At 38.9% G+C, this 18,923-nt stretch overlaps 1 protein-coding gene across 2 annotated transcripts in view; it reads left to right on the plus strand.

The window, feature by feature from the left end:
• Positions 1–18,923, plus strand: part of HAPLN1 (hyaluronan and proteoglycan link protein 1) — a 60,987-nt gene that overhangs the window by 29,776 nt on the left and 12,288 nt on the right. The window contains exons 2-3 of one of the 2 annotated variants that reach the window (XM_030512932.1): positions 253–378; positions 12,112–12,483. In XM_030512932.1, coding sequence (XP_030368792.1) covers positions 279–378; positions 12,112–12,483 — 472 coding nt within the window. In that variant the 5' untranslated portion in view covers positions 253–278. Of the gene's footprint in view, positions 1–252; positions 379–12,108; positions 12,484–18,923 lie in introns of both variants that reach the window. The other variant, XM_030512933.1, reaches the window with a different exon arrangement.

Below are 18,923 nucleotides of genomic sequence, written 5' to 3' on the forward strand. Positions count from 1 at the left end.
TTTATTTTTTCATGTTTCATTTCTGCGTAGGCAGAGTTAAATGTGGATTGAGAGTTTCATTTAATGAAAGTCTGTGATAAAAACATCCAGTCTTCATGTCTAAAAAATTAGTAGCTGCTGTAACTTTTTCAGCTGATGAGTGGGTTAAATATGTTATAGACCCCTCATAAGACCATTGCTTATAAGTTGTGCAGTGCAACACTGAAGGTATCAAAAAATTCACAAGCTTCTTTGTATGTGATGCCCTTATAGTGAAGAAGATTCTTTTGACTGTAAAGATGAAGAGTCTGCTTTTTCTGGTGCTGACTTCTATCTGCTGGGCTGAACCTCACTCTGACAATTCAAGTCTGGAGCATGAAAGAATTGTTCACATTCAAGGTAAGGTGTCTACAGATTGCTGAGGAAAACATCATTGCTGAGAATAATGTGCTTAATGAGCCTTATTTTTTTTATTTTGCTGCACTTTAAAAAAAATATTATTATTACTGGTGACCACACCTTTTCTTTTCTGGGTCTGTTGCATTATTATTACTCTACAGAAAGTAAAAAAAAATGAAAGTTGCACTGTTTAATAGCACTTAGTCACAACCTTGCAAAGATTAGTGAGTAAAGTACAGCATGATTTAAGAGAAAGGAAAAAAGCATGCATTCTAAAGTAAGTAATAAGCAACTGCAATAGTTGAAACACCTATAGTTTATTGTGGAATATATTTGATTTTAAGAGGACTGTCGTACACAGTTCTTCAAATTACACAAATTTATTGCTGATAATTTTTTTAAAAGGCTCAGCACATCTGAGATCATAATTAGGCAGTTTAAATTAGGGGGGGAAAAAAAAAGCTTACCCCAGAAGAAATATGTCTTTCCTCATACTTTTAATTCACACTAAGTATTATACTGGCCTTCTGCATAATCACGTTTGATTTATGTTTGAATCGTAGAGCTTATAGCTGTAGCAGGATTTGAGTCTGCAGTACAATGCAGCTGTTTTTTCAGTCCCTGCTTTAGTCATTGAGGGTCATCCTCTGTAAGAAAAACGCAGGGGATTTACGCAGTAAGGACAGACAGAACTAACAGGGATTTTCCTGCTTTCATTTATAAATTTCTTGATGTTGGCTAAAATCAATCTTGCAAAATTAAGAAACGCAGCATTATTGTTCTTTCTCTCTCTCTCTCTTTAAAGATTGATTCCTTTCTCTTTCTGAGCTGGCAAACTGGGTTATTTGAGTGTTTGTGTAAGTATGAATTACTAAGTTAGGGCAGGTTACTAAGAAAGCCTTCACATTCAAAAGTTCACTGGGAAGTCACAGAAGTTAAAGGTACCCTGTACCTGTTAAAATAGGCACTCAGATTGTCAAGGTCAAATAAGGAATAACAGATAGCTGGCTTCATGTTAAGGAAACTCACAGGATGAAGGTCAAATGAATGTGTTATATCAAAATGAAGGTATATCATTGTTGTGAGATGACGAATATTTGTTACCTAAGGTAAATTTCAAACTTTACATCAATGTTTAAGACATATATAGTTTGCCTTTCCTTGTATAGTGCAGTTTCTTATCTCTGAACTCAATTTATTATCTTTTTGAACAGTTGAAGAAGTGGAAATAATTAAACCAAATCAAAACTTGCTTAGTCGGCAGTTTAGTGTAATTCTAAAGTCATGTGTGTGGCTTATCACACTAGCCCTTCAGCTTGTGTACAGTGCAGTCTGCAAGTGCTAAATAGTTCAAAGGTGATAAAAGTTTCAAGATGGATCGTTCTCCCTACCTATGAAAACTCATCAGAACCTCAAGAGTTTATTCCTTCAAGGAAAGCTTAAAATTGCGCTGTGCCATGAGCTTAGTCCATCAGCTGATTCAGGTTCTGAAATACACAGACAACAAACAAAAAAAAATAAAACTGCTTGGAACTTACGTTAGTTATTTCAGCGCTAATTTTCTTCATTCCTCTCTGTATTGTGGAATCCCAAAAGGGTTGGGATTCCACTATACCCAATTCTGCATCAACATGTATGGTGGAAATGAGCTGGAAATCAGGAAGCGTGTGGAACACGTGTTATAACTTCATACAAAAGGTATTCTGTATTACATTAAGGAGTGTAGCATTCCTCTCCACAGCTGATAGCCAAGAGATGTGTAGCTAAACTCCTTCTGGATTGCATGTTTTGGAATGCTTTGGAATTACAAAAGGTGCTGATAGATGTTGTGTAGTCAAGTACTCAGAGCTGAAAGGGATCTCTTGAGGCAATGAACTAAACTGTCCTCTATTCCAATTTCTTCACATCAGGCAATCTTCTGTAGGTCTATCTAGTTTAATTTTTAAAAAAGCTCATTACTGCAAGGCAGTTTTGGACCCTATCTTCCTGCTACAAAAAACACTCTCCTGATTCTCCCTGTTTATTCACAGCCATTGCATGGCCTTATGCTTCAAGTGTTGTTTCTTAGCTTCAAATAACAAATTTTCTTCTTTGATGTTCACCTTAAAACATTAATAAGATAACCCTACATCCTCACAGCTATCATTTGAGCAAACTTTTCCAAATTCTTATCTAAGTGTATAACCTCCAGTTACCTGGTAACATTAGTAGTTCGTGTCTACACTTGTTCTCGTTTGAATTCATACTGCCTGAGTGTGCCCAGGCAGAATTTGATTCCAGATAAGAATTTAAACTAGCATAACTATTTTTTTTTTTTTTTTTTGCAGCTTTTCACCTATCAATGCACTGTTTTTCAGACTTTGGATCAAATTTGTACTCTTCCCAGCCATGCTGCAGTGTTGATCAATCATCTATTGTGATAGATATTTAGCAGTCATTCTCCTTCATCACTTGCAATTTCCAATTACTAGGTTTATATGAATAATTGTTCAATCTAGGTCTTAAAACTCTATGTATTCAACATTAAATGTTACCATACATTTTCCACCCTTCCTCCTTCAAACGTTCTAAATACCCATTGTCCTCCCTTCAGTGATGAATAATATGCCATGTACAAATTTTATTAATTCAATGGTCACATTTACTTTATAAGGTGACATTAGTGGAAATATCAAGGAGTCTCAAAAATTATGGTGGAGAGAGTTCACTGGAATTTTTTAGGCTAAGCATTGATGTTTCAGCCCAAACAATAGTCTCCTCTGTATCTAGTTCTTAGACGCTTAATAAAGTTTCTACCAAAACAACTATTTTCTCCATTCTGTCTAATTTCATGTATTTCCAATATCATTGGAAATAAGCTCCAAGCAACTGATACATCACATTTCTCTAGCATTATGCATTTACTGTTATTATATATTTGATATCAAATTAGCCTGACACCCTTTGGTAAATATCCACTGCACTTTGTCCCTCTTTCCAGTGACTTACTCCATTTCTGTTCTTCAACATTTTTTCTTCACAAATTGTTCTAATTCCCTGTTTGCTGTTGAGGTCAGACTAGTCAGCCTATTAAAGGTTAAATTACTTTCATTATATGTATTTGTTATGTAACTGTTGTCCAGAAACACATGGTACATTCTTAAAGTGGTAGATGAGCTATTATCTCTGCCAATAGGTTTGCCATACCACGTGTCAATAGTAAAGTCAGCAATTCAGACTGTGAGGTGTTCTACTCTTTCCTTTGAATAGCCTATATTTTATGAGTTCAGCTTTCATCTTTATGTTTTCATTTGATACCAATGCATTCATGTACTTTCAGCAACATCATACTTTCAAAGCATCAAACCCAATGTTATTAGAAAGAGAGGATTTGTTAATATAACACTTGCAGTATTGGTCTGTTGTCTTCCACCTTGATCTGTGTAGTGACTCCATACTACAAAATGAAGCTGTGACAATTTAAAAGACTTTTATTTCACTGATGCGTTAAGATCTTTTACAGCCCTTCCTGACATGCTTTTGATCCACACTTTGTTTTGTCCTCGCCGTCATTTCTTATTCCTTCACAGCCTCCTAAACCACTAATTCACAATGCCACCTCATCATGTTTATCTTTCATTTGGCCTTCCTAAAGAGCAACCACCTATTAATATTGTATTGTGATCTGACGGCTATCTCAGCATGCTTCTCACTCCCTTAACAACTCTGTGCCAGGAACCAGATCTAGTTACCTCACTTTGCTGCTCCTCCGTTAGTATAAGAACTCCTGCCATCTCTCTCAGATTCAGCATTTGCTAACCAGAATGAATATTATTTAATAAATTTTATTGGTTTCTTTTATTACACTGACAGGTCATTGCTCTTACGAACACAGAGCTTATGTCTTTCAAATGTCCACTCTCTTGAAACTAGATTTCTTCAGCTTTACTAAACACTTGCCAACCTTTTTAACACTGCAAAAGGCATAGATGTGTCCTGTCTTAAATCTTCCAATTTTTCTTAGAAATGAGTCACTGGCTTCATTAATATGTCTGTTCCTACTGTCAGTGTCAGCTGTAGTTCCTGGTTCTCCCCTTTTTGATTAATACAGTGAAAAAGGACCTCAGTCAAATTTCTCATCCACTAGACACTTTTACCTTCCTACCTTTATTAGTTCTCCTTTCTACTTCTTTCCTCTGACCCACTTCTTTTGTTTATATCTTTTATTCTTTGCTTTCATTCCAATATATATGAACAAAATTAATAAAATATCTAATGCTGCATTTTATCTCTTCTGTGACTTGATTTCCTTTCCTGAAGCCTGTGGTGGATTTCATGGTTTTGGTCAGGCTGCTCTGTATTGACCATATCAACTTCCTCTCTAGTAGTTTGTCTGCATACAAAAGTCATTCTGGTTTAACTCTTGTGGATAAAAGCAAATGAGAGAACTGATTTAAATAAGATGTGTTGTCCTCTGGCCTCCACCACCTCAGCAAACTGTGTGTGCCTTAGGGGATACCAGTTTCACTTTTCAGAAAAAGTCATACTCCTAAATGAAATCACCTAATGAATGTGAAAATGAGACAAAAATATACTCTAGTTACATAAGTGACCACAACAAAAAAGGAGTAGTACTCTAAGCATATAAATGTAATTAAAGATGTAGTTTTCCTTGAACTCGTGATCTGTGAAGGACTGTGTCCCATGAGAAAGGATGATTTTTTTTTTCCAGTGTTCAGCTTTGCATATCTGTCTAATCTATTCATAGAGGTAGTTGTTGACCAATTACTTGAAGAGGCAGAGTACCCTTCAGAGAAAAGAGCATTCTTCTGTGTGTAGCTGGTCTGTGAAACAAATGAATTTGACAAAGCCATTATGGTAATTGCGAAGTTAATTAGGCAAGGGTGGCAGGAGCCTTTAATAGATGCCTTCAGTTTGTTCAGGGATTAGAAATACAAGAAAGACAGCAAAGAGAATACAAAGCTTGGTTTGTGAAGGATCAACCTTAAACTTTTTAGCTTTTCTTCGAATATAAATGAATTTTTATTATGCAGCATTTCTTTACCTTTCAGATACAAGAATACACCCTTTTGCCTGTCAAGATCTCTGCACAGTTTTATCTATACACACTAAGAAAGACGTCAACATGGAATGAGCAGAAAACTTTCTAATACTGCCCCACTGAAAAAAAAAATAATCTTAAATCAATAAATCAATAAGTAAAGCAGACAAAATCATTGTCCCACTTGTAATGTACTGTAATGAGTTTTATTTACAGTCCACTTCCTTTTCTTCAGAAAAAGCCAGATCCAACAGAGAGAAAGAAGCTACATAGTCTTGCTGGCCTAGCCCAAAACATGATAGGAGATTAGATGCACTACTGATTTGACCTCTTACATTAACTCCTATCTTCTCAAGTTCCATGCTTTTCCACTTTCCTTTTGACTTTCTTTCTTCAGTCTATCTTTCTGTATTTTCCTATTTTCAGTGAGGTTACCTGTTATTTCTTTCCATTTTCTTGCATTTATCTTTTCAGCTTAAATTTCTTCTTGGTTTTGTTGGCATTCAGGACAGTTTAGATTATGTCATGATCCATGTTGCAGTCTCTTCTTGCAATTGGGCTGCTTCCTTTACATCAGCACAACTTACTTTCCTCTTCAGACTATGGTATGTTGCAACAACCATGAAACATTATAGAAATGTCAGCAAAGAGCAACCTCGTCTCCTGTTGGCATGTTGGTTTCATTAAACGTATTCAGGACTGTATATGCTGGAATAGACCTTAAATGATAGGTACCGGTATGGAAAAAAAAAAAAAAGAAGCTGTAAGAATTTATTACAGAAGCAAAATACATAAATTTAAGTTACCAATTTGCCTTTACTTGCTACATGAGCCTAATTCCATACATATTGCATTTAAAGGTAATTAAAGAACTGGAAACGTTCCTCAGTAGTGTGATATTTTGATTTTTGTCAAACATTCTCAATGCCACCCATGAAGATTTCCTTCTCTGCAGAAAAGGTGCAAAGACAGTGTCACGATTCTGTTCTGTTTTGCTCTATGAGCCCTGATCTTCATGCAATTTCTTTATGCTGAAGTAAACATATTCTTTAAGTTATTTAAGGCAAAAGGTGGCAATATTTTAGAAGAGCTAAAGTTTGTTGTTTCCCTGATGGTTTTATGTGCTCCATAAGAAAGAAGAAATGGTCTCCTAGAAACCTAAACTTGAGATAATATTGCCACTTTAACAATTCACCTCAATGTGTGACTCAGGTTGAGTAGATGGCATCAACTGAAAAACATTTTACCTCAATCTTGTCATGTGTTATGTTGGAGAGACAGATTTCTTCTCTGTCATTTATAAAATGGGTATTTTTAGCTGTACTATTATTTGGAACAATGAACCTGAACATTTTCACTGAAATTGTCGAAACTTAAAAGTAGTGTGTAGATTATTTTATCCTGTCAGTTTAGAGGCAGGGACACAGGAGGTAGATGCTTGTATTTTCTTTCTCATGCCATAAACAAAATTACATTAATGCTTGGGAAAAATAAAAACAGCTTTTCCTAGTCTTATAGCCGATGTAAGTTTTTAGATTTTTTTTTTTTTTCCCCCTAAAACCAGAAGTAAAAAGTTCTAAAACATAGAAAAAATGTAGTAGGAAAAGTGTGTGGAAAAATGTAATTCTTCCTTCAGGTTCTCTCAGTAATACACACATAAATATGTATATCAGTAACGCACTTCGGTCCATATTATAGCAAGTGGGAATTATTGTTATCATGTAAAATATTTTTGAGTTTTAAATAAACTTGTCACTGCTATAGGAAGAGTGAGAATATTTTAGAATGAGATTTACCCTCAAGTGCCTGGTAATGCTACAGGACAGCAAGAAACAGCTCTGTGTTTATTTAAAATAGGATGGCACACAGTCTTCTTAGCCTAATGGTTTACTAGCACTATGTGGAACATTTGGCAACACATGAGTTTGTCTGACCAAACACATCTATGATTTGATTTCTGACTTAATGATTTTTTTTTTTCTCTTTAAAAATGCACATTTTTTTCTCCACTGTTGCTCTGTAAATTAGTCCACTAAAATGTGGGAATAATGAAATGTCGTGGCCAGGTCAGCATAAGCTTCTGGACAGTTCTGGTGGATAAAGTGGATAAAGCTGTTTGCCAAGGATTCGTACTGTGACTCATCCTATCTGCCCCACGCTATGTTCCTGGCCTTCCAAACTGGCTTGCCATTGCTCTTGAGTGCAGAAGCCAGTTAGGAGAGAGAAAAAAATCCAATCCAAACCAAAAAGAAAATAAAAAGAAAACCCCACACCAAAGAAAACCAGCATAAAAGGCAAACAGATCTAAGGGAGTGTCCAGAAGTAAAATTTGGAACTAAACCAGTAAGCCAGCCAGGTGAGACTGAATTGACAGCTCTGACAGCATGAGAGCAAATCCACTTACTGTCCTTGAAATGGGGATCACACTGAAGTCAAGGTTAGATGTGTACAAAGTAATGACAACCAGAACAGCAGTGCTAATTGCATAGCATTCAGTGAGGTGGAAAATAAAGCAGAGGTGGATGTTGTGCTGCTGCCTATGCTTATTGCTTAAGGTAGCAAGATACCCTTTTGCCTGCAGTATATACCTGCTTTATTTGGCACCACTGAGACACAGCAAAGATGACCTGAATAGCTGTTGTGTGTTATCTGGTGTGGCTTGTCAGTTTCGGCAACTTGGACCAACTCATTTTTAGCTATCTTAGCTTATTTGCATTGTGTTGCCTTTGTCATCCATCTAATTGCACCAGAAGGATTTACAGAAGGCTACAGCCTGTCAGAATTGATATTAGGGAAGCAGGAATAAAAAAAAAAGTGACAAATTACTCTCCAGTGGTGCCTGGTTCTGTCCTAACAGCTAAGCTGTTTTGCAAGGCAAAATATGTGTGAAATGGTGAAAACCCCACCTAGCAAACCTTTCTCATCCAATTTCTGACCTTAGAGCTGAGACTAGAGCAAATAACCAGGCTGTTGCCATCTCTGTTCCCAACAGAAGGAGCAGCTGGAGGCTGCCCAGCACATTCCTCACCATTAGTCCACTGTCTGAGGCTCTTGAGTGGCAATGCATGTGGTCTGCCTTGTCTCCAGCAGGGATCCAAACTGTCCTGTTGCAGACAACTGATTAGTGAAGGATTATCTGGTGTTTTCAGAGTTTATAGTTGTTTGGCCATTGCCCTTACAAATTCTTTGGTGGTACTTCTAAAGAAAGTAGTTCTTGGGGAAAAAAGTTACTCTCTTCTTCAAGTAACATGCAGGACTTTCTGGTAACACTCATGTTTCCCATCTTTTTCCTCTTTGCACTCATCTTTTGGATATTCCTGCCATTTAGATACAAAGATAATTTTATCCAAAAAGAGCAGCCTCATCAGGAACCCAATGAGGAAAGCAGACAGATCTGATGAGCCTGTAAAATAGTGTTGACCCCATCTTCCATGATCAGATCACTAGTTCTCAACAGCTTGTTCTATTAAGGTAACTGAGGAAGCAGGATTCATTCCTCATTTGAGCTGACTTTCACAGCAGTGAGCTGGAATGCTGCATCCAGAGTGCTAAACATATTGTAAATGAAGGGATTCTGGTTTGCTCTGTGTTTGGACTTTTTTTGTTTGTTGGTTGTGGGTTTTAACTCCTCCTCTGTCAACTCCAGAAAGACCAAGACCATTCATTTTGCTATACTCCCAAAAATACGCAGTTAGGTGAATTTGGCCCTGATTCTCACTGGCTTCTGGATAATAAAGACCTTTTGGCCTCTTGCCAAACCCCAGTCATCTCATTTTTAATTCCAAATCCCTGCTGCCTGCGTGTCTTCTGCATGTCTTCTATCCCAAAAAGAAACTATGCAGCATCCCCCAGCCTGATATATGCTTTTCTTTGAAAGCCAGAGATTCTTTCTTCCTCCTCTCCTAGGTCTGGGAGCAGCAGCAATGTAATTTTCTTCCCTGCTGTCTGGACAGAGAGAAGGCCGCATCATCTCTTTTTCTGTAGAAAAGAATTGGCTTTTAGAAAACATGATGGTGGAGGCATGTTTCAAGCGTTGAATCTCCCTTTGAGACTCCAGGGACATTGGAGATGCCACAGACTGAGAAAAACCGTGCTTTCCTTTCCCAGGTTCCCATCCCCTCTGCTCTTTATACTTACTGAGATATAAACTCAGGTAATGGCTGCTGCAAAGGGCCAGAGGAGGTGGGAAGCAGCCAGGAGAGAGGTACACCACCGCATTAGGATGCTAATACTGGAGTCAGAGATGACAGTGCGCTGGGCAATTCTCCAGGTCTTGCTGGCACAGACTCGCAGTTGTTAGAAAGAGCAAGTGTTAGCAGCCTGAGTCAGACTCTCTCTTCTGCCCCAGTCCTTTCTGCTAATATTTATTGACTATTTCAGTATTAAAGACCCAACATAGTTGAGCTCTGATTCAGATTTCTTGGTAATAACCACCCCAAAGCATAACATTCCTCCTCCCAAGGTGGACAGAAGGCTGTGGGACGTCTTTGAAGGAAACAGGGAAATTCACCAACAAACCATTCTGGCTGCCTTTACTTTCTTCCTTCTCCTTGTCCTGTGGAAACAGCATTAGCAACACTTTCCGTGGTGCCTTGCCTCAGATCACCTCTGTCCTGGGATGCTCTCCTCTGAAAAGGGAAAGATGAGTTATGGGAGTAGCCCTGAGCCTTTGCTCACCCCAGAGAAGAAGGGCAGTGAGAAAGAAAACCAGTTATATGGATCTGCAGGTGAGCTGCTCTTCAGTAATGATTTTTCACTAGGTAGGGAGGTCTCTTATCCTGCTAAAACAACTTGCAGCACTCAAGCTTCTTCCTTCTTCAGGAAGCTGGTGCCCTGGCTGTTATGTCCTGTGAAGGTAATAGCAACAGCATCTCCTGGCAAAGAACTACACATTTGGGATATCTGTTTTCCTTAAGCAGATGGACATTTGCACTCATGAAGTTTGTCTTTGTAATTACCAGCCCTGAACTTTTTGCATAATCATAAAATGCTCCATACCCTGGTGTTTCTTCTGCTGCGTAGTGTAGCCAGCATGGACGAGTAGTGAAGATAGGCTGAAATTACAGTTTAGGTGAATATATCATTTAGTCAGCAGACCTGTCAACAAGACTCAGAAGCCCAGGACTGTCTGGAGACACTGATGAGCAACAGATCCTGATGCCTCCCTGCAGCATAGAGTTAGCTTCTCAGCAGTTCCTGCTTTCAGGAACTTAGCCTTGGCTTTTCTGCAGTTAGGGAGAGACAGACTGCTTGAGCACATGCAGAGGAGGCCACAGAGATGCTGCGAGGGCTGGAGCAGCTCTGCTCTGGAGACAGGCTGAAAGAGCTGGGCTGCTTCAGCCTGGAGAAGAGAAGGCTCTGGGGAAACCTTAGAGCAGCTCCAGTGCCTAAAGGGGCTGATAAAAAATCTGGAGAGGGGCTTTGGACAAGGGCCTGTAGGGACAGGACAAGGGGCAATGGCTTTAAACTGACAGAGGGGAGATTAAGATGAGCTCTTAGGAAGTTCTTCCCTGTGAGGGTGGTGAGGCCCTGGCGCAGGTTGCCCAGAGAAGCTGTGGCTGCCCGATCCCTGGCAGTGTTCAAGGCCAGGTTGGACGGGGCTTGGAGCAACCTGGTCTAGTGGAAAGTGCGGGGAGTTGGAACTGTATCAGCTTTAAGGTCCCTTCCAACTCAAACCAGTCTGTGATTCTGTGATTCAGACCAAGCTTTAGAGTTAGGAATCATGTTTCTGGGCAGTTGCATTGGCTTTTCTGAACACACATAGGGAATTACAAAGTCTTTCTTTGCAATCTGTTATGTAGAGTGAGGTCAGTAGTTCTTCCCAGTGAGCAGAGCACTGGTGATGCATTACTAGCTTTGATTGGTGTCTCAGTGATAGACAACAGCAATATGTACAGAAACGCTGAGCTTGCTAAATCAGTTTTGCAGAACAAAGGCAAGAGGTATAGAAAGAAGGAAATATTCTCAGTTTTGGATACACCTGTTGACTGCCACTGTGAAATCTCTGTTTTCCAGGATTTTCCCAGGGCAGCACAGCCTATCAAAGAAGCCCCAGAAAGTTAAGGTTGGAAACGAGCACCTGCTCAAGCTGACTGTCCTAAATGTAATGATTTCATAGAGCAACACCAGTCACAGCCTAGTAGAGAGAAAAGAGAGCAGGGAGTCTGGAGTGAGGACAAGCAGGAGAAGACCCAGCCAATCAAATACAGGTTTATGTGAAAAGTGAGATCAAAATATCAGACATAAAATAATGACAGGTTCAAAAGAAAATACAGCTCTTGAAAAACTCACAGGGAAATACAGGATGTTGGTGTGAAGCTTTTTATGGATGATGGCATTCATCCACCAGCTGTACAGCTCTGTAAATATATATATACAACTTTATCTTCACGACTATGAAGTGTATAGGATGGTCTCTGCCTATATGAGGGGGCATTCCTGCAAACCAGTTTCCCTTCTGCCTCTCTGAGAGTATACACACACAGACATACTTACAGCTAAATAAATAATTATATAGAACTGGTTTGTACATCGTAGTACTGCATAGGTACAAAATGATTGCAATGAAATGATGTTGCAGACCTAATGTATAATACAGCTGGTTGCTGTTATGGCATTGATCATATCCATTCTGTAAAAGGTAGATTGTAGATTAATTCTTGTTTTTGTTTTTCCTCCTTGATTCCTAGCAGGAAATGGACCCCGTCTACTTGTGGTAGCAGAGCAAGCTAAAATCTTCTCCCACCGCGGTGGCAATGTCACACTGCCATGTAAGTTTTACCACGAACACACATCAACAGCTGGCTCAGGAACCCACAAGATCCGGATCAAGTGGACCAAACTCACCTCAGATTACCTCAAAGAAGTGGATGTCTTTGTTGCAATGGGACAGCACAGAAAGAGCTACGGAAACTACCAGGGCAGAGTGTTGCTGAGGGAAAGCAGTGAGAACGATGCCTCTCTTATAATTACAAATATAATACTGGAGGATTACGGGAGATACAAATGTGAGGTGATTGAAGGATTAGAGGATGACACAGCGGTGGTAGCTCTGAATCTGGAAGGTAGGTAACATTTGAATCATACTTAAATTCAAATTTCTCAGTGTTGATGAATACCTGCCGTTTTCTGCTAATACTGCTGATATTCTATTAACACTGATAACGGCAAGCTGAGAACTGGGATTCATTGTGCTTTGGGGATTTTGGCCTGACAGCCCATGACAACAATCATAAATTAGAAGAAGATTAGGACTTCTATAACTTATGCTAGCCTATATTCTGTTTCCAGTGAGACATGGTGTGTGGGTAGGCAAAATAGAATGATCAAACATAGTACTAAGAACCCCATATGTTTTTAATGTCCTCCTAGCACTTTACAGAAGTCATTGCATGTTTTTACAGTAGACTTAGGCAAAATTATATTAAATATTCTCCTAACATACATTTTACGGTACTTTGGGACATTTTGGATTACCAAGGAAATACAAATCTTCTTAAAAAGAGGAAAAATGTTAAAGTAGTTTTCCGGAGACAACGGTTTTGTTTTTTCCAGCTTTATAATTATATAAAATAGACCTCAATATTGCCTGCCAAGACAACTCCTACGTGTAGTCTGCAGTGATTTCTTTCAGCGATATTCTTCAAAACAGTAGACTACAAAGCATTAGAAGAATTAGTGGAACAGGTTTAAAAAGAGAATCAAATATTCAGCTTTCCTTTACTCTTAAGAAATTCAGATAATTTTTGTGAGGTACAATGCATGTAAACCAGCTTTTGGCCTTATTTCCCAAAAGACTGCACGGAACTCAGTAGGAAACTAAAAGTTGCGTGAAGTTGTCTCCCTTATCCTTATACTTACCAGCAGGCGTGTGTCAGAGAGAACTTTATAGAAATCACTTTATCTGTGAAAAGTAGTTATGAATAAAAAATACAAAAGAAGAAAATCAAACCCCTGGCTCTCAAACCTTTAAACAAGTGAAACAGGTGACTCTTTTGTTGAGGGTTACTGTATATTATGGTGGTTTTATAGTTACCCTGCACAATAAGACTGTCTGAGTGGTTCTTGAACCAAACAGATGTTAAGGCCTTAGCTAACTCCTTTTCATCTATTCTTCTATTCCTGGTTGGAGGCTGCTGAAACCTTCAATTTCTGAATGCAGAAAGACCCTGCAACAGTTTCCATGCCAGAAGGATAGCTGATTTAAGTTGTTTCACCTCACATAATCCATCTTTAATAAGAATGCACGCTATTCTTTTCACACAACATAAAACTGAACATACACATGTCCAGTTTAAGTTGTCTAAAACAGTTTTGAGCGAAAACAGAAATGAGTAGGAGGAAAAAGCATTTTACTTTATTCTTCCTTGCTAGTCAGGGGCCCTTGTGTGTTCAATCTCCTCTTCACTCAGGCATGCAATGCAGTGGTTGCTCATTGCAGATGCTGTTATTGAGATGAACCACTGAAGTGTGAGCAGTTTCTGCTTGGAATGTTCAACTTTCCCTAAATGAAAGCAAAGCTCTTGGGCTGCCCAGGTTGCAGGTACGGGCCCTGTGACTGGGACATGCATTTTGAGGTGGGTAGCATGGAAGTGTTCCACCTCAAAGGGTGGTTTCCAGACAATAAGGATGTAAATAAAAATGTGGCAAGTGCAGCTACTTACTGCAGCTGAGGACTAGCAAGTGCCAGGTCGGAAACATGCAGCATCTCTTTTAGCTGTGTTTGACCCCAGCACGTCTCTTCTCCTTTCACGCTGTCATGCAGACAGTCCTGCAACCCTCCCCTGGATTCTGAGGATGCTCTATAATTTGATAATATTCTTCTGTCAGTCTCGTTTCATCCTCAGTACCTACCTCTATCAGGCTTCGACATATTCAGATAAATAACTACATAACTATATCTGACACTGAGATTTCCCTGTGTTTTACAGCATTATGGTATTTTATCAGTGTAAAAAGGTCAGAGTCAGTGTAAAATCTTTAAATTCTTCATCATACCACACATCTGCATCAGATACTCAGCTGGTGCTACTTAGCATTGTGCCACTGAAGCAAAAGTTGATTAGCCTTCTGTTCTTAAAAGCGAGGAGGTTCCAGCACAAATGCTTCCTGCTGTGCCAGGATTTCCTGGGGAAGGGGAGATACTGATGGCTATAGTGGCAGATTGGGAAGATTTGCCTGAAGCTTGGTACGTGTGCACATGGAGAGATACACATTTGAGAGACAATATTTGATTAATAGTAGAGTAAAAAAACAGTGAGAAATCTTTCCTGTACTGCAGACAGCAAGACAGCTGAAAAAAGTGAGATTTTCCACCTTTTTTACTGTGACTGTTGCATGATATAGCACCAGATCATTGGATACAAGGTCTAGGTCTCACTTCCTGATATACAGTATCCGCTTTAGCTTACTGCTGTGACTAAACATTTTATGCCAACTCCAGCCCATCCTGTCCAAGAGCACCACTTCTTCCTCTTTTCCCCCACCTCCAATATCAGAAAATTCATAAGGATAGGATGAACCATATTTCTTCAACGAAGGGTGTTCTGATCTCTCCTGAAAGGAAAGTTTATATATTTTAACTGCTGTCTGGCTAACATAAGGAACAATTCCTTTTTAATTACCTCTGTCAGATGTGGGACAGGTGTGAGACTGTTCATTTCTGATACTATAGGGTGATGTATCCTAAACTAAAGGAAGATTTAATTTGCAAAACCTCACAGTAAAATGTAACCTTCCAGAGAAAACCAGTGAGTGTGTCAGTGTCAAACCTGCTTTTGACCATTAAATCTGGTGATTCTGGGTGTAAGTTACAATGAGGTTTCCTTCTGAAGTGATAATGATTAAAATGCACTTATATTTAAAATGGACATTAATAGCTGATAGAATATTTTCCTATATTTACATGCCCCTGTGCTTATTTTTAAATCTTATCTGCAGCTTTATGTAATGCTTGCTTTACCATTTCATGTATTTGAGCAATCCAGAATAGATCAAGAAGAAAAAAAAATCATCTATGGAAAAAAATAAAAATATATCAGCCCATTCCAACATTCTACATCTGTTATAAATAATAAGGTTAATCTCACAGTGGGAAGGATTTGCATCAATAGCCTGATGTCCTGAGATGGTGGCCCTAAGGATGTTAATTGGCAGCAAGACAAAACCATTTATACCCAGGAATGCCCACTAGCTGTGCAAAACAGCTGATGGCTCCAGTGTGAGCTCACTATACAAACAGTACAGCTTTGGCTAGGTGAAGGCATGTTAATATATCAATAGGAAAATAGTTGACCTCTACCTCAGTGGACCTTTTTTCTTCTCCTAATGTGGGAGTGTTTTATTCTTATTAGACTCAAATACCTCCTGAGATTCTTATTAAATAAACCGTTCATAATGATTGGGTACTTTTAGCTTTGAAAAAACAGTGGAATTAGATTCACTCTGTGTTTGTTACATACCTTACATATTTTTGGTATGTTTTCTTCACTATTATTCGATGCAGAACCACACCATTTCCCCCCTACACTAGTGAGACAGTGCTGTCTAGCAGCTACAGCTCAGGACTAGGATTCACTGCAGTATTTTGCAGCCACCGGCTTTAAGAACTATTTGATCATGCCATGATTATCATCCTGTTGGCCACCTTAAATACAAAGTCTAAGGGCAGGAAGGTTGTGCTGGGCATGGAGGCTGCAAGCGGTGTCAATTACTGCAGAGAGAAGGACACTTTTTATCATGTCCTTGTCACCAAAGCCATTTTCTTACTGAACTGGCCTTACTCTCCTCCTGCACATAAAATATGGATCATTAGTTTTACGCTCTATCAAATGTTCTGAAAGTCAAATCCTTAACAAATTAAAGGCCTCCTATGGCACGTAGATACTGTCGCCTGAGTCGTAAGCAAAGAAAGAATTCTCAGCTTACATTGAATTTTCTTTATGTTAGTGCTTTACTATTTTTCGTTCTCATGAATACTAGGCACTGTAATAGATCTCACTACATCAAATCTGTGTACTTCAGCTTCCCAGCATGTAAAGGCTCCATCACTGGCCCTCAGTTATGCTGCTCAGGCACAGATTTCGTGTACTATTCCTTCATGAGATTTGTGGGCAAAGAAAATGGAACAAGGCTAAACTGCCCAAAGCAGATTTTCACTCTATTAGACTTTTTTTTAGTAGTTTCTGTCTTCAGGCAGAGGTGATAACTGAACACATAAGTTTTGCAATACAGGATATGAAATAATTACTTTTTGCAATACCAGGAATATGCAGGTCTAGATAAAGCCACTAAAAACCTCTGTAGAAAACTGCTTCTAGATAGAAGCTAACTCTTTGGGCAGCTCCACATGAACCGAAAAACTCCTCAGGTTTTATGATCAGGCTTAGAGGTACGTTAGCCTTTACGTCCAAGATAGGGTTAGAAAAAGAACAGGCACCTCTTTCAAAAACAGACTTTGTAGTTCAAAATAGATCAAACAAATCTGCAAGCCTCATATAAACAAATTCTTCTAAATTGTTACAGCAATCATTTTCTAATCTGGTTACTTGCCTTAAGCTGGACATAACAAATGGGGAATTTGTGGCTGAAACGAACATGAATTGGTTGAAACCAACAAGCCGAAACCAACTCTATGCTGTCAACAGCTGTAGAAATAAGATTCAGCCTGGTATTGTTATCTCATATTTGTTTCTTCTCTGTGTTTCTGTTACATTCATACACAAAAAGCTATTTTAAATATCCTTTGTGTGACAATCTGTTGTACAGTCCACTATAACACTGATTTTATAGGACAATGAAAAAGCAGTTGTGAGTCCCTAGAAGGCCGCAAAAGGTCTTGTGAAAGACAACAGTTTTTCAAGAGTAAATAATGACAGGCCAATGTAATTCCTTCTGTGAAAGGGTAACAGGTCTTTGCAGACACAACTGTGTTTGTAAATGCTGTGGGAAATGAAAGATGCAGTTGAGGTAAAAAGTTCAAAACACAGGAGCAAAAAATTATCTGGAAATTATGACTGAAAAGCAAATACTAAAGGAATTAGTACTAATTACCCTTAGGAGAGTAAGGAAAGACAACAGCTTTAAAATTTTTATAAAATTTTTGATAAAATTTTCCCTTAAAACATAAGGGAACAGTCTGCCCCCAGGCCACTGTGAGTCTAGTTCATATGCCTGTGCTTGTCAGAAATAAGCAATCCCACTGACAGCTTGGTTGTGGGATGCTGCGGGCTGGAGGGACACCATCTCAAGCTTCAGTTTTGTTTTCAGGGAGATCAATACCTGCTAACAGCTAGTGGCCCACTCTGTGGGTGGATGGTCAGTCCTGTCAGGCAGAGCAATGGAGATGGAGTCTCAAGGAAAATGAGGGATTTACCACTTGTTACAGAATTTCAGAAACCCAGCATGGAAAGTTTTGCCAGCAAGTGTGTGAACCTGCCAGCTTAAAACTGTACCCTACAGTATAGTATATAGCAAGCCCTACTGTTACCCTATGTTTACACTGGCTACAAGAAAACGTACTTTTCTGTTTGGGCTAGAACTTAAGGAAGCTCATTTCTTTACCCTGGCTGTAAAAAGACCTTTTTTTCTTTTTTCTTTTTCTTTTTTTTTTTTCCATATGGGTCAACAGAAATTTGTGTTATTTTGCTGAATGTGTAAATACTCTTAAAACTGCTAATTGTGTGTGGTGCTGGCTTAATAGACACCCATAAATTGTTATAGGAGTTGAGCTTTCTAAGCTTATTTCCTCACCCTGTTTTCTTGGGTAACTGTTACAGCTCCTTGCACTGACAATGCGCCTGTAGCTACTGAGTAACTGTAAAGCCCTTGCACTGAATTGTAGGGATTACCTGCTTCTAACAGTCTGAAATAAAAATAGCTTACAGAGGACACACAAATATCATCTCTTTTGCATTCCCTAAAAAACACAGTGAGTGAAGCAGAGCTTCCACTTGTGGAATTGAATGTGAGGTGTATGGAAGTACAGGTGTATGTATGGTGAGGATATGTTATACATCCAGTTGTTATGTTCTTAATTGATAGAAATCCTAATTTCCATTGCAAAAGTAATTTTCTGGGCTGTGTTTGCATTGTCATAGATGCATACAGCAAACCTTACCTAGCCCTCCTTTTCCACTAACAGATTTATTCTCCACTGAATTTATGTGTCTCAGGTTCTTCCTCTACTTTCTGGGAGAAAGGAGGTCCTTCCCTGGGGGTAGGACCTATTCCAGATAACCATGTGTTTGGGAGAGGAGCCACAGTGAGAAGTCTATATTGTAAATTAATATTCCCTATTCAGGCTCCACAGGTGGCTTACCTGCTTCCTTAGGGTAGGGAGCTGAATCACAAAGGTCAAGTTAAGACTCCTCAGCTCAGTCTTCCCACAAACTAATTTGATTCCAACCACCTGAGGCTGGAAGTTTTTATCTTTCTCCATTTTTTATGATGAATTTATTAATGTTTGGAAGTGGGTGTTTTGTCTGCAAGTGGTAAAACACAGGAT

Source organism: Strigops habroptila, chromosome Z, assembly GCF_004027225.2.
Source record: "Strigops habroptila isolate Jane chromosome Z, bStrHab1.2.pri, whole genome shotgun sequence".
Lineage (NCBI taxonomy): Eukaryota > Metazoa > Chordata > Aves > Psittaciformes > Psittacidae > Strigops > Strigops habroptila.